Source organism: Anabrus simplex, chromosome 7 (genome assembly GCF_040414725.1).
Source record: "Anabrus simplex isolate iqAnaSimp1 chromosome 7, ASM4041472v1, whole genome shotgun sequence".
Lineage (NCBI taxonomy): Eukaryota > Metazoa > Arthropoda > Insecta > Orthoptera > Tettigoniidae > Anabrus > Anabrus simplex.
In genome coordinates this window covers 162,103,198-162,119,701 of record NC_090271.1, presented here as the reverse complement: position 1 = coordinate 162,119,701, position 16,504 = coordinate 162,103,198, and the positions used below count along the sequence as shown (strand labels likewise).

General features: G+C 36.8%; 1 protein-coding gene across 3 annotated transcripts in view; it reads left to right on the top strand.

Annotated features, from left to right (window-relative positions):
- The window catches only part of Ent2 (Equilibrative nucleoside transporter 2), a 380,023-nt gene extending 364,254 nt beyond the window's left edge, over positions 1–15,769 (top strand). For all 3 annotated transcript variants that reach the window (XM_068228631.1, XM_068228632.1, XM_067151422.2), the window contains one exon: positions 9,966–15,769. In XM_068228631.1, the coding sequence (XP_068084732.1) occupies positions 9,966–10,098 (133 nt within the window). In that variant the 3' untranslated portion in view covers positions 10,099–15,769. The remainder of the gene's footprint in view (positions 1–9,965) is intronic.
- Positions 15,770–16,504: the final 735 nt, after the last annotated feature.

Below are 16,504 nucleotides of genomic sequence, written 5' to 3'. Positions count from 1 at the left end.
ACTCTTCATGGTTTTTCTAGATTTCTTATAGCATCAGCATTCATTGTGTCCTGCATGTTTAACTGAAAAATCACACTCGGAATGAACACATGTGCCTCTTGGTTACAGTACATAACTTCATATTTAGACATGATAAAATGAATTAGGCCTATAGTGTTGTTTTAACCCTTCAAGTTCATAAAATCCATAATAACCGTTACCACTTCTATACTGCTTTAGTCTACGTGAAAAATCTGTAGAAAGTACAGAAAATCCTTATTAGTTGGTATCTCTGATGTAGTCCTCATTTTCACATCTGTTATGAGTTCCTTGTTCTTCCACTATCATCAAATGTGTTGCTGATACTGCATTTCTTTAATGATTCATCCATACTGACACAAGTGTGATAAACTGATATACGGTAACTTGAAAACAATATTCTCTCACCCATGGGTAAATAATGCAAGTATCAAACACTAATTTATTATTATTATTATTATTATTATTATTATTATTATTATTATTATTATTATTATTATTATTATTATTATTGTTGTTGTTGTTGTTGTTGTTGTTGTTGTTGTTGTTGTATGTTGGGTATTCAGCCCGAAGACTGGTTGCATCGTCATCAGGTCCACCATTAGCTGTCATAGATGGCGTAGGTGTCACTGAAGAGGCGTACTAGGGAAATGAGGAGTGAGGTGGTTTCCCGTTGGTTTCCTCACTGAGCCAGAAGTTGCTATTGCATATCAGTCTGCCAGGCCCACTAAAATGCCTGCACCAACCAACCCTATAAGCGACATTTTCACGCCTTTCATAGCAGGGACTGTCTGCATAAGGAATGGCATTACTAGCATCACTCATACCTCAGTCACTTTCATATTGTCAATGCCAAGGATAAGACTGAGACAGGTCATTGAAAGTAATTTTTTTTTTTTGCTAGTGGCTTTACGTCGTACCGACACAGATAGGTCTTATGGCGATGATGGGATAGGAAAGGCCTAGGAGTTAGATAGAAACGGCCATGGCCTTAATTAAGGAACAGCCCCAGCATTTGCCTGGTGTGAAAAATGGGAAACCATAGAAAACCATCTTGAGGGCTGCCGACAGTGGGATTCGAATCCACTATCTCCCAGATGCAAGCTCACAGCCGCGCGCCCCTAACCGCACGGCCAACTCGCCTGGTCAATTTTATTCTGGCCCATACCAGAAGACCGTGCACTGTAAACACTACATCTTGCCAGCAAAGGCAAATTATTATTATTATTATTATTACTATTATTATTATTATTATTATTATTATTATTATTATTATTATTATTATTATTATTATTATTATTATTATTACATCATATGTACATTGATACAGTCGCATTGCTTGTAATGTTATGTCATGAAACATGTGCTGTACATAAATATTTACATGAGTTCAGTTCATGTAAATACCTGTAAATTAATATTATATAATTTATGATTACCTGAATACTATGTGTAATCCGCTACAGAATTGGGAAACACACTGTAACATCCAGAATGGCTCTAGATCAGACGAGATGATGGTAGAATATTCTGTACATTATAACCCTGTTGTTAGGCACTCGAGAATTTACGAGGTGTTTTTATAACATACCTTTCTAGAAGCCTGGCCAGGCACGTATATAAGGAGGTGGTCTTGATGGTGGAGACGAGTTATTGTTTAGTAAGAGTCATGGTGTAGCAGGGTTGTTCTGAACACACGTGCATCGTACTAACAAGTGTTGGAAGTATGAGAATTTGTTTAGTAAAGTTAGCAGTTGACATGCAGTGGTTGCAGTCTCCATGTAAGATACTTCGCGATAGGCAGTTGTTAGAAGTGGCGGTTTGTTGACGTTTATGGAGTGAAGTGTTTTCTTCTAACGGCAGTGATGTAGGTTATGTGCATTTAAATTGAAAGTAAATCCGTGTACTCAAGTTGACAGCATTGTGCGTCTTTGTGGATGCAGCAATACTTAATGATCTTTCTTTCCTGTTATCATGTTCTTTTGCAATATTCACAGCTTCTAATTTAAATACTACTCTATACAAGCATCTCTTTTCAAAACCCAACTCGTCACCACCGATTTTGCTCAAATTTATAGAACATGCAGGGCTTGGTTAGAAATTAAAGTACCAAAAGTGGGAACTCCAGATGGCCAAGCGTATAGAAAATAAAAATAAAGATGTTGACGCGGTTCACGCACTGTATAAGCCACTTACGTTAGTGCGCATGCCGAGCAGTAGTTGGCGTAGCAGTAAGAGCTTGGACTATTAGTTTGATAGTCATGGGTTCGACTCGCCGTGTGGAGAATATGTTTCTCAATTTTTATATTATTCATCTATTTTACTTATGCAAAAGGCATATAGAACGTCATTTTTTTAATGAGCGCACAACTGTAGAAAATTTGGATTTGCGAACTTTCCCGACGTGTTCAAACAGAAATTCTTCTTTTTTCTCCATTATTGGCTATCTCCCCTCCTTGGAGAATGTGCCATAAACGTGAATAGTCGTTTCGTTGTAAGATTCGTTTTCACCTGACAAGTGAAGGTTGCTCCTGGCGGCTGTACACAAACAATAGATTCTTGGCGCAGGTAGACAATGAGAATGAAATCCCAGGTTTTTTTTTTACCCTTTCTATGTCTTTTGTGTATAAATAAGATGAATTATTCACCTGTTTGCATAATTGGAAAATGAATAATATAAAATTTGACAGAAGAAACCAGTCTGCACACGGGGAATCGAACCCACGACCATCAAATTACCAGTTCGACCTCTTACCACTACACCAACAACTGCTCGGCGTACGCATTAACGTAAGTGGCTTATACAGTGCGAGAGCCACGTCAACATTTTTATTTTCTATACGCTTGGCCATCTGGAGTTACCACTTTGGGTACTTTCATTTCTAGCCAAGCCCTGCATGTTCTATAAATTTGAGCGAAATCGGTGGTGACGAGTAGGGAACGCCCCCTTGTTAAATAGAAAAATATTCCATTCCCTCCCACACTCTTTGCTGGTCCATTTCTTCTTCTCCCTGGCCTTTTCATAATTACCAGGGGTCGGCCCTTTACTGGTCACTGTCACTACCAGTATTTACAGGTAGATAGCTTGACCAAGGCCATGGTATTATAACAAGCACATTTCTGTATCATCAGAGACAAATATCTATCAACCTTCGAACCATAAGACACAGGGAAATTTGAGGTTGGTTATATTTCCAGGGTAAAAAGTTCATCTTATGGTCCGAAAAATATGGTATATTATAATATTAGTATCAGCATTGGCGTAGGGATGTGGCGACCCCATCGCCCAGTGGGAAACCACTGCAGTCAGCTACCCGAGTATTGGCGGGAAAACCGTAACGTTCGCGGGGTATGGAGGAAATGCCTACTCCCAGTCCTGAACAACTAGGATGAAATAAGGCAAAAAGCCTTCTTCACAATTCATCTTTTATCACCCATCATTCACCATTCATCACCTTGCCAGATCACATCTGGCATTGTAAGCCCTGACTTCGGTCAGAAATGTATTGATCATTGATCAGACAATCAGCCTATTATGATTAGTCTTCTAATGAAATATCCACTGGTTTGGATACACACGATCATCAGATCCAAACAAAGACACCATTCAGATACGGTGGGGTGTCACATGGAAGACCAAGGCGAGTCGGAGCGCCTGCAACGACATTAAACAACATGCAGACCCATCCGATCAAGAGGAAACTTAAATTTAATAAATCAGGACAGTTCTCATATTTCGCTACAGTGAACATAAATTCATTAATGAAAGTGGGCAAATTAAAACATCTCACAGACGTCTTAGATCAACATAAGATACTGATAACTGCTCTTCAAGAATTGCGTAATACGGATCAAGACCCCCTTGAGTCAGGGGGATATCGCCTATACAAGGGTCCCTCAGGTTAAAGAGTACTAAAGAGTGTTCCTCAGTTTGGAGTCGGCTTTTTGGTTCATACTAGTATCTTAGATTCAATTGAAGATTTTTCTTCCACCTCCCCCCGAACGGCATTGATGACAATCAAAGTAGAGAATAAAACGTACACATTGACAAACGTCCATGCTCCAACGAATGAAAAAAACAGGACCAACAGGGTAGACACAGACAAATTTTGGGAAGAACTAGACCAACTATTATCATCCATTTCTGATAACCATATTAAAATCATGCTTGGCGATTTCAATGCTAAGATAGGCCGTGAGAAAACGTTTCGTAATGTTGTAGGTAAGTGGCCAGCTCATCATCTAACTAACAGGAATGGTCAGAGATTGATCGATCTTTGTATTGATCATGGGCTACTTTTGGAAACCACACGATTCAAACGACAACCACATAAACTGATGACTTGGAAGTGCCCTAATGTTAAATTAGGGGAGTTCCAAATTGATCATGTAGCTATGGATAAGAACTATCAAAAGGAAATTTACAATTTGAGGGTCCTCCGTGGAGTTGACATAGATTCAGATCATTATTTGTCCAAAATTAAAATAAAATTAACTCCAAAAAAGAAACGCATTCTCTCCAAATGTAATAGGAAGAAAACATATGACCCTAGCTATCTCATTAATAATAAATTATATTATGAACAATCTAAAACCTATCTAAGTGATGATTTGGGAACGGTAATTAACAAGCTAAAAACCATTGCTGAGGAAAACGCTCCCGTTAAAAAGAGGAAAAAACATGCTTGGTGGAATGAGGAGTGCGATACAGGGATTCAACACCGACACAAGGCATGGTTGATTGATCAACAACGGAAAACAGAACAGTCACGCGAAAAACTTGTTACTGCTAGACGACATACGGCTAAAATCATCTGAAGGGTTAAGAGAAATTATCACACGGAGATGTTACACTCTATTGACGAAGCATTTACTCAACATAAGACAAGAGATTACTATGAAACATTTTGGCAATACCAAACTAATTATACTCCCCCAACACTCCTAATGAGAGATACTAATGGAAAACAGGCACATACTAATCAAGATAATGCGGAAATTTTAGCTAGATACTTTGAGAACTTACTTAACAGTGAGGAACCTTCAGAATATCTGCAATATGACACACATCCAAAAAATAGGATACCTTTAGAAAAGGTTACACCGCCCGTTTATAATGAAGTACGAGCAGCAATTGATTCCCTTAAAAATTATAAAGCACCGGGAGAGAACCAAATTGTCGCAGAGGTATGGAAGAATGCTAATGACCAAACCGTTCAGAATCTACATAAACATCATATAGATATTTGGAATACTCCTACAATGCCTGAAGAGTGGAATATGGCAATAATTCAACCATTGCCGATAGCGATAGATCTGATCCAAATAATTATCGGGGAGTATCATTATTGGATATTACATATAAGATTTTATCTAAGATTATCTATAACAGAATACAGGGACATCTTGACTGTGAACTAGGGGAATATCAAGGTGGATTTCATCCAGGAAGAAGCTGCCCTGACCAAATCATCAGTTTAAAATGGATTATGAAACATCATAGATCTAGAAACAAAAATTTAGTTATTACGTTTGTTGATTTTCAAAAGGCGTATGATAGTATACATCGTGAATCATTGTTGAATGTCCTTCAGGAATTTGGTCTACATTCCAAACTTATTAGCGTGATTGGTATGACTCTTAAGAATACTCAGTCTAAAGTTAGATTCAGAAATGAGTTATCTAAATCATTTGCAATTACAACAGGCCTCCGCCAGGGAGATGGACTTTTGCCATTATTGTTCAATTGTGTATTGGAAAAGGTCATGCGAGAGTGGACTAAGGTATATCCTCCAAAAGTCAAAATTGGAAAAAATATCAAACTAATTTGCTTGGCATTCGCGGATGATCTTGCGATACTGGCAAATGGTTTCGAAGAGGCTAAAGTTCAATTGGAAGAACTTGCAAATGTAGTGAAAAAAGTTGGATTGCAAATTTCGTATGATAAAACAAAAATAATGCGTACTTTCAGAACTTTAAATTCAGAGCTATTAAATAATAATAATAAACGAATTGAAATTGTAAGTACATTTAAATATTTGGGTGAAAATCTCACTTGGAATTGCAATGAAAAACCATCAATAGAGAGCAGAATATATAAACTGAAGCAGGCACAATGGATAACTTGGCCTACATACAAAAAGAAATGTCTTTCGATTAATGCTAAATTTAAGCATTAAACTCTGGTATTAAACCGGAAGCAACTTATGCTTGTGAAACATTATTCAAACTCAGTACTAGATCAACAGAACGCTTACAACGAGTTGATCGAAGGATACTCAGGACGATCATAAACAAGAAACATCAGGTGGCTGGACAGTGGAGATTGTTGCCGAATGAGGTTATCTATCGGGAAAGTGAGTCCATCACAGACACGATGAGAAAAAGAAGAATTGCCTTTTTTGTCATATATTTCGACTAAGTGATAACAGAGTTTTAAAACAATTATATAATTACTTTTGGAATAGTAAATCAAAAAACAATTGGTTTAAAGAAGTTCAAAGTGATTTGGAGGAGTTGAATATTACCATGCAAACCATAGAAAACAGAGGCGAGAAAAGTATTTTGAAGAATAAATGCATCAGGCTTCCTCTGACCACTGTACCGAGGAAACAATATGTTATAACGGATGCGGAGAGGGCAGCCAGGTCAACCAGACTCAAGACTTTTTGGGAGAAGAAAAGGAAGACAAATTTGTTGTAGTCTGATTTAAGTGCTCCAATGTGGGCGTAAACTCTGTAAGTAAATAAATAAATAAATATTAGTATCGGCAGCATAGTAGCATGCAGTGTGTATTCTGGATTTGTAGCTTTCTAACAATTGCCAGTTGTGGGGATGTGCACGACTGAAGCTCAAAATTGAGAATGTTGGCTCCAAAAACTGGGGTCAGTCTGTATGAAGCCTTGTCACTCCCAACTAGCTTGATGTGCAGTACAGTATCACGTACATGGTGAAGCACAGAAATCTAACATGAAATATATGGTACACGTGTGTATTATTTCCTTCTTTTGGCCTTTTTAAGTGTTTGGTAGTATGAAATATTGTTAATGAGAATGACTAACATGATGTTATAACTTAAATCTATGCAGTAAGGTTAAGTTCTTGAGATTTTCCAAAGATGTCATTTCTGAAGGGGCTAGGATTGCCATCTCTTGAAAGAATAAATGGGTACAACTGAGACTGAATTATGGGATGAATGGAAAAGATAAAGGATCCAAGATTTAGCTCTAGTGCAGCATAAAGAATAATCACTTTATTTACTAATTCATATTATTAAAAAAAATCTAGCTCCATGGCTAAATGGTTAGCATGCTAGTTTTTGGTCACAGGGTTTCCAGGTTCGATTCCGGGCAGGGTCAGAAATTTTAACGATCATTGGCTAACTTTTCTGGCACGTGGGCTGGGTGCATGTGTCGTCTTCATCGTCATTTCATCCTCATCACAACATGCAGGTCGCCTAAGGGTGTCAAATGAAATAAGACCTGCTCCTGGTGAGTCGAACATGTCCTTGAACACACTCGGCACTAAAAGTCATACGCCATTTTTTATTTTAAAAATTATTCATTCCTTAAATACATAAACATCCATAAAGCAAAGTTCAAACTGCTTTCAGTTGCTCAAATTTGCTGGTAAGCAGTACTTATCAACAGATTGTGCCTTTGTATGACTTCACAAAAGTGAAAAGCTCTCTGCAACTGTAATAAAATTTTACATTTATGTGAATCTCCGCTTTAATTAGATCTATATATTATTTTTTTTTTTTTTTCGTCAGTCCATTTGTTATTCATCAGTGGAAAAAATCTGTCTGTCCCTGCATTTGAAACAAGCAGACTAATTACAAACCCAGTGGCCATCAACATATTGCGTACATACACACATTTCTATTTTTTTAAAGTAGGGAAAACATTAACCTATTTTTTTATATGCATTTACTTCTGTAGAATATCTAAGTACATAATTTGAATTGCAGAATACCTCATATAAGTCATCATCATTAATATCTATTTGCAGAAACTCTGTAAAACTTTGAAAATAATTTTAATATCAGATGGTAAAGTAAGTGGTGACCACGATTCTATTCAGACATTTTCATCAAACTTGAAGTTTCAATTCAAATACTCGAGCAAAGATGAGTAGAGTTCCATAAAGTTACCTGGTTCCCAATTTTTAATTATCCTGTCAACAGTAGTGATAGTCACCTCATAGGAACGTGCCTGTGAATTTTGCTCCATTCCACATCAACATATTCAAAAAATGATTTAAATGTGTACCTTCTTTTTGCAGAAATGACCATACAACTTTAAAACTACAGTAGCCCTTTTTAACGAAACTCAGGCGGATCTGATATCTCTTCCTTGAAAAAGGTTTCATAAAAATATTCTTTGTATCACAAGAAGTGACTATTAGCACCAAGGGCCTGTTCAAGGCTTAACATCCACATCCAAGAGACGAATAACCCTCAACCGCGTCATATTCCCTCTCTCCATATAGACAGCAGAGAGGTTTAGAATTGTGAAATGCAAATGCAAGTTCTCCTACAGTTGCCTTGCCTAAATCTTTCTGAGGTGACGTATTGCTGAAAAAGCTGGGGAGATCTTGTATGCCTGCATGAATTCTTGTTCCTTTTCTCTGTGACCTACCAGTACAGAAATTGACTAATCACTACAGCATTTTTTGTATTATTTACATAATGAATACAAACATAAACACTGACTACATTGATTATAATCAATATTAACTTTACCAAGTATTTTCAAATCTAAACAGTCCCTATTGCCACCATGTGCTCTACGGAAATCTTTCTTGCAGGAGTGCCTTCTTTTTTGTCCAGGAATATGACTCCTTCCAAATAGTCCAAGATACAGAATTTTTTAAATTCTTCCTTGGTGTTAGTGTTGACTAGTTCCTGTCTTCTTCACCACAGTCATCCCTCATGTTTAACAACGTAACACAGTATCTTTCACTTCTTAAAAATAGCATGACAGGTGGTCCACACAATAGCATCTTACAAGTGTGTGCGTGAATGAAGCTGGAAGTCAGTACAGAACTGGAGCTTATTGGTGAACCAATATGCCTGGCGTGTGGGATGTGACGTCATCAAAACAATTACTACTACCAGCATACCAACTAAATACCATTATCACCAGAATATACCATCAAAATATAAATGTTTAAAACAGTTTTTATACTTAAGTGGAATTCTGGAAATATGCCTTGGAAAATATGGGACCCAGGATTTTCAATAAAACAAAGCCAAAATACAGGATTTGCTGGGAATACAGGATAGTTGGCAACCCTATAAGGAGCCCACTATACATGTTAATGCTTAGTTTACTGTGCACACCAAACACTGGTAGAAGAGAGAATACAGTGTGCTTATTATGAATGTAAATAAGATTGCCTTCCAGTACTGGTAACTAGTTTGGTAGTATCCATTCGCATAAATTGCAGTTATGATGATAATCCCAAACAGCATTTAATGTTTCATTGCAAATAATATTCTCATTTTATGTTATAATACTCCCCGTTCACACAGTTCCACTAATAGCTGAAAGATGACATTAACACTAACAGAGTCGACACATTGTGGAGTGTGTTGATTTAAGAAGCAGCAGTGTCCTCTCTTTGTGATTCCATTTGAAACCCATCCGTTATCTAATAGTGCTTTAAAGTGAGTGTACATAATGGTTCCCTTGCTTCACATGTCATACCTCCACCTGCACTACATATGTAAATAAACATCAGCACGCTCACTTGCTAGCAGTACTGACTGGTCAGACAAATAATACTAATATTAACTCCCTTTCCATATTACAAATTAGAAACTTGTGTTAGTCAGGAATTTTTAAAATCACCTATGTGTTCAGCATGCCTGTTGTAAGTAAAATGTTTACAGTCTATTTGTGGTCATCATTAGAAGGAATGAGACTATTCTTTTATTTCTGCAGGTCAGTGGAGCCACAGCATGCAGCTACAGCAGGAATGTTTGGTGCTGCTGCTCTTGTGACTGGGATCTTCAGTGGTATTGTGGTTACCATGGTTTTCCCTGAGCTTGTTGCAAGATTTGAGTGGAAACTTTAGGTGAAGACTGTGGCTACTGTTATTGTTAGGAGAGCCAGGGGAATCACATCATAGGATGGCATATGATACGCACGTAGGAAGACAAAGACTGAATCTTTTCTTTCCTGCTCTTGAAGTGAGAAGTTTGATAAATTGGTAGAATTATCTGTGGCCTTGTGCCTTACCGCTTGGTTAGAGGAACGTGAGGAGCCATTCATCTGAACCTGAGATCTTGCTTGTAGCTTTAATTCTCTTTGAATGATGTACTTATCCCTATGGCTCTCACCTTTCATAAACTTTGATAAACATTTGGAGATAACTTTTTTCCCCACACATAATTGTGGTTCAGGGTTTTTACTATGCCTTGTCTTTTGGACTAACTGCATTGTAACATTTCATTCTCACTTTTGTTTCAGTATGTTCAAACTAGTGCTATGCATTTTCTGCATAATCCATTTATATTATTGGTTGTTAATGACAAGAATTGTTTTTAAAATGGTTTGCATTTTTGTTCAAGTGAGTGATCTGTTTTTCTGTGATTTTTTAGTATAGATATTGCAAAGGTATTTTTTTTAATTTTTAATGAATGAAGAGGCTGCAATGTGTTCAGTGCATGTTTTGTTGCAGAAAATCTCATTGTACTAGTTTCTATTGTTTATTAACTGGACTTAAGAACAGTATACAATTGTATGCGTAATGTTGCTGCAGGGTTTGCTAAACTATTGTTATAGGCTTAAGTTACTTCCTACTTGAACATTTCATCTTGAACTCACGGTGTGCAGTTGTCTGAGAGATAGCTAGAAAGTAGTTATCCTCTTCTGAGAAAGGTTATGCTGAATCTAAACATATTAGAGATCTAACGTAGTAATAATAAATTTTTACTTCTTGTTGTAATGTTTGGACAACTTTCAGCTTGTTGACATTGTTTGGGATTGCAAGATGGAGACCTGTTTAGATCATCAAAGATGTATATGTTTATTTTTAAAACTCCTCTCCATTTCCAATAGATACAAGTTCTGTATGTAGAAAGCATAGGGTTTGGGCATACAAAGTTCACTTTTTAGATAATTTTACACTCTATCTATTGTTGAATGTTTAAAATTGTGCAAAATTCTGCCTAACCTGTTCTTTGTGAATATTTAGTTAAAAAGAAAACTACAGGTTTTATTTTTTATTTTTTTCCTCATACAGAAATATTTGGAAATGTCCTCTTTGCGCCTCCTGTATGATTGACTCTTAGATAGTTCAGTCTCGTAATTGATATTAAGACACTAGGACAGGCTTGATACACGAAATACATTTGATCCAACCTAGCGTTCCATATGATATATAATGAAATCTTAATTCATTATTTTTAGCTGGAGCTCCACACAATAACCAAGGTGAGAAAACAATTATTGTCGGTAGTCTGCCTAAACACACATACAAAAATATATTTCTTTTTTTATGCACTACATTTGATTATTTTAATAGTCTGCTTAAACACATACATAAAAATTCATGTTTTTATGTATTACTGGTACTATTGATTTTTTACAGTTTACTTGAAGACCCACAAGTAAAACATTCATGTGTTATGAGCTACATTTGATTTGAAACACTTGATAGGTTACAAATCTTTCACTCCCAAAGAAAAAGGTTTAATATTTTGCTGAAAACAGAACAATGTACCTTCATCATTCAAAGTGTTTGGTTGCTCTGTACTGTTGGTAAAATGTATGTAAATGTGATCTTGGTGCAGTGTGTGCTCCTCCTCCTGCATACTCTTTCACAGGCAAATATGATGCTTATAATCAGAGCAGCATGGTACAGAACAAATGCCACTTCAGGACATTGCAGGGGAGAGAATTATACTATTCTAAAGTGTAATTATTTGTCATTGGTTTAAACGATCTTATCGTCAACATCGCAGGCATTGCCAGGACTTTTCATTAGTGTGTTTTCACGTTCAGTCAAACCTATTTAATACTTTTTGGTCTAATCACCCCATAATGCAATGCTGCCAGTCCAGTTGCAGGAAATGTTATTAGAAAGAGGATGAAAATTCCACGACATACATTGCTGTAATCTGTAATGATATAGTTGCCTGCCGACTCTGTTAGTTTCTGCTCTGTGCCTGGTGCTGCCGGTAGGAAAAGGGAGCCAAGGTCGCTCTTACTGCTAATTAATAATAAGCAGTTCATTAGTCAGTTTCATATTGAACTAAGTTGTATTTGTTGTTTATGTTTAAAGTTACTAAACGTGTGCACAAGCCCATCCTGCACACCCCAATGACTACCCTGTATTCTACATATTTTAATATATGAAGAATAAGAGAGTGATTGGGTGATCTGCTAATTTTGAGAGGAAATGTTAGTCGAAATCTTATTTAAGACCTGGTGTTATTCGTAATAGGAGAAGTGCATTGGCTGGGATAAGTAGAGTACATAAGAAAAGACAGAAAATTTTACATCAAGCAAGTTGGTTGCATGGTTACAAATCATGAAGTTGTAAGCTTGCATTTGATAAATGGTGGGTTCAAGCTCTTCTGTCTGCAACCCTGAAGATGGTATCTCATTTTCATATTAGGCAAATGTTGGGGCTGTATTTTAATATAGGTCATGACCACTACCTTCCTATTCTTGTATTCCTTTCCCCACCATTACCAAAAGCTTTAAGACGCTATTGCAACAGTAAACTATTTTTTCTTCCTTCTTTTAAATGGAAGTATTATCTGTGGAAGGGAACCAGCTCCGTGGTGTAGGAGTAGTGTGCCATCCTCTTACCTGGAGGCCCCAGGTTCGATTCCTGGCCAGGTCAGGAATTTTTACCTGGATCTGTGGGCTGGTTCGAGGTCCACTCAGCCTGCGTGATTAGAATTGAGGAGTTATCTGATGATGAGATAGCAGCCCTGGTCTAGAAAGCTAAGAATAATAGCAGAGAGGATACGTCGTACTGTCCACACGACACCTCATAATCTGCATGCCTTCGGGCTGAGCATCGGTCGCTTGGTAGGCCAAGGCCCTTCAGGGTTGTAGTGCCATGGGGTTAGTTATTAACTGTGAAAGAGACAAATTGATATATTTAACCTTAAGACATCCAGGCCCTGATTACTTAGGTTTGGGGTAAGAATGATATCGACAGCTACAACAAACCTGTTTGTGGATTAAAATTCTAATATACCAAGTGAGTTGGCGGCATAGTTTGGGTCATGCAACAGGGGGTGGTTATTTTGAACCCCACTGTTAGCACTTCTGAATGTGTTTTTCCATAGTTTCCCATTTTCACACTAGGCATATGTTAAGGCTGTACCTTAATTAAGGACAAGGTCACCGAGCGAGTTGGCCGGCTCCCTTCCACAGATAATACTTCCATTTGAAAGAAGGAAGAAAAAATAGTTTCCTGTTGCAATAGTGTCTTAAAGCTTTTGGTAATGGTGGGGTAAAGGAAAACAAGAATGGGAAGGTAGTGGTCATGACCTATATTAAAATACATCTCCAACAATTGCCTAATATGAAAATGAGAAACCATCTTCAGGGCTGCTGACAGAGGAGATAGTGAGTTCGAACCTCACTGTCAGCAGCCCTGAAGGTGGTTTTGTGTGGTTTCCCATTTTCACACCAGGCAAACGCTGGGGCTGTACCTCAGTTAAGGCCACGGCTGCTTTCTTCCCATTCCTAGGCCTTTTCTGTCCCATCGTTGCCAAAAGACCTACTTGTGTCGGTGTGATGTAAAGCAAAAAAAAAAAAAAGCAAGGTCACTTCCTTCCCAGCCTTAGTCCTGTCCTATCCCATTGTCATTGTTAAGACCTGTCCATGTCAGTACGATATAAAAACATCATTTTTTAAATCCCAATAACATGAGAGAACAAGAGAGAATAAACAAAGGAGATATTTACCTAATTTCACTTTTTTATAGTGAAATAATTGATATAAAATAGGAAGTCTGGCTCGTAGGCTGAATGGTTAACACTGAGGCATTTGGTTGTTTGGTTAATTCGTCTGGCAGGGAGACTGGGTCTCTCTGTTAGTCTTAACCACTTCTTCATTTACATACCACACCACACTTTCAACTACCACAGAAACATGCAATAGTGAATACATCCCTCCACATACGGTTGACATCAAGGACATCCAGCCATAAAACTGGGCCAGGTCCACATGTGTGACATAGATCACACATGTGACTCACCAGACTGTTGAAAAAAAAACAGCAGAAGAAGAATGAAGCCATACTAGGAAACACTAAGAGAATGCTTAATGGTTGTTGAAATGGAAGAAGCTTATAGTTTCTCATATGTTCATGTTTTGTATGTGACAACAGTTTCTATTTATTTTGTTTAAATGTTGAGGGTCAGGGAAAGATATTCCTCTCGTTAAAAAGGTATTGTAACCTAGGGGTTTGACATGTTTTTGCTAATATTGAACATCTGTATTGGTAAGAGGTTTGAGAGCCAGCTGGTTTTATTAAACAAAACCTCCATTCAGAAGAATCGTAATAGATCAGGAAATATTTCTTTGTTGTATGATTCTGTGTCATACACTGTTGGTATTTACTTTATTTCTAGTTTGGTTATTTTTCTTGTATCATCATCATAATCATCACTATTATATATCATGTCATTCATTTCGTCTCAGTAACTCCTCTGATGAGGATGATGTCAGGAAGGGGATCTGGTCATAAAAATTTGGTACGAAGATTCATCTTGCTTCATATCCGACTCAGTATAGCAACGGCACAAGGGTTGGACATGCATAATCATCATCATCATCATCAGTGCTACTCAGTGCACTTTTTTGTTTTATGGCCTCATCCAGATGTGGCTTGGTTTTCTTCATGATCTGAATTCAGAATATATTACATGGCAACAACATTTTGAAATTATCTTAGTGAGAATCTTACCTTATTAGATACATTCTCAGCCTTCATTTCACTGTTTGACAGAGTGTTTAATCTAAGAGACCTAATGTTATTTTTATTCTAAATTGATGAGTTCATAAGAAATTTTCATTGAAGAGAATTTTTGTTTTACTAAAAAAAAAAATTTGAAGATTTGTTTGAATTTAGAAACTCTGCAGCAACATAACATTTTCCTTACCTGTCGTGCATACGACCTTAATGGTGTCAGGGATATATATATTTATATACTTTCGGACCAAAGAGTTCTTAATTAGATGTTAGAGGCAATTGTTGGTACATCTTGTGGTAACACTTTTATGACTTGTAATATTGTGTAAGTGATATACATAGAATACTAGATCATGAAATACATCTAGTTATTAAAAGGCTTGTATTCTAGATGATTAGATCATCAGAGACTACTGTCTAACATTTGTGTAGCAAATGACTTTCCGAATAGACTGATGTTTCTGTTTACAACTTTGAATGTGATGTTTGGTGGGCATTACCATTTTAAAGACATAATGATAAAGAATTGTTAGATTTTAATCAATAGAAAACATTTGAAAGAGTGTTATTCACCAGCTTTGTTGTTCTGAAATATAATTGTGAAGGAATTTTACCAGATGTTAATATACACTCGAGCGTACTGCAGATTATTGTTCCTATCTGACGGCTATTTTCTATTACACATCGACTAAATGTTAGTTGTAAAATATTCTAATTGTACTGCATTTTGAATGTGAATGTTGGTGCATGCAACCACTTTACCAGAATCATTCTTATGGTGTAATAATAGTTTGTTCAGTTAGTATTCAATATATTTATTCATTGAAACATATTCCAACTTTCATCACATATCATTGTCAAGTCACTCGGATCAGCCCAGAAATGTGAAGGGTGAAGGAAAGAGTATTGTATTAAGGGAAGATGTTTGGTATTGTCTGTAGCTCCAGGCCTTACACCAGATTTAATATAATAGATCATAATTTGAGTTTCATGGGGTCCTTTAAACTGGATATATCACTAGATGTGCATGTTGAGGGAGGCATTATGTCTGAGTAAAGAGAAAAACAGATATTACTACTGATCACAAAAAAACCTTGGTTGGAGTCTAACCAAAAATTAAATAATTCTAATTGTTGTAAATATTTCTCTGGAATATTTTAGTCTGTCAAAACTAATGTCCTGAAATGTATATCAAAGGCATAAATAACTAAAGCCCCATTCACAATGCAAATGTAACGTAACGTAAACTTAAAATTAACGTTAACTTAGAAGTTAGCGGCCATCTTATCTAATGGAACCATTCACAATGCGCCGACATAAACTTAACTGAGAGTCCGTAAAATTAAGGGATTGCAAACTCCAAGCTCTTGCGGTTAATTTTACGTTAACGTTAAGAACCAGCCATTCAGAGCAGAGGTAAAACATTGTGTGTTGTGCACGATATAATGACTTCTTTCGACGAAACACTTGTACTTCTCTTTCAAAATAATGTTTGTGTGTATGTATGATAGAAGGAAAAATAATTACAAATACGCTGTAC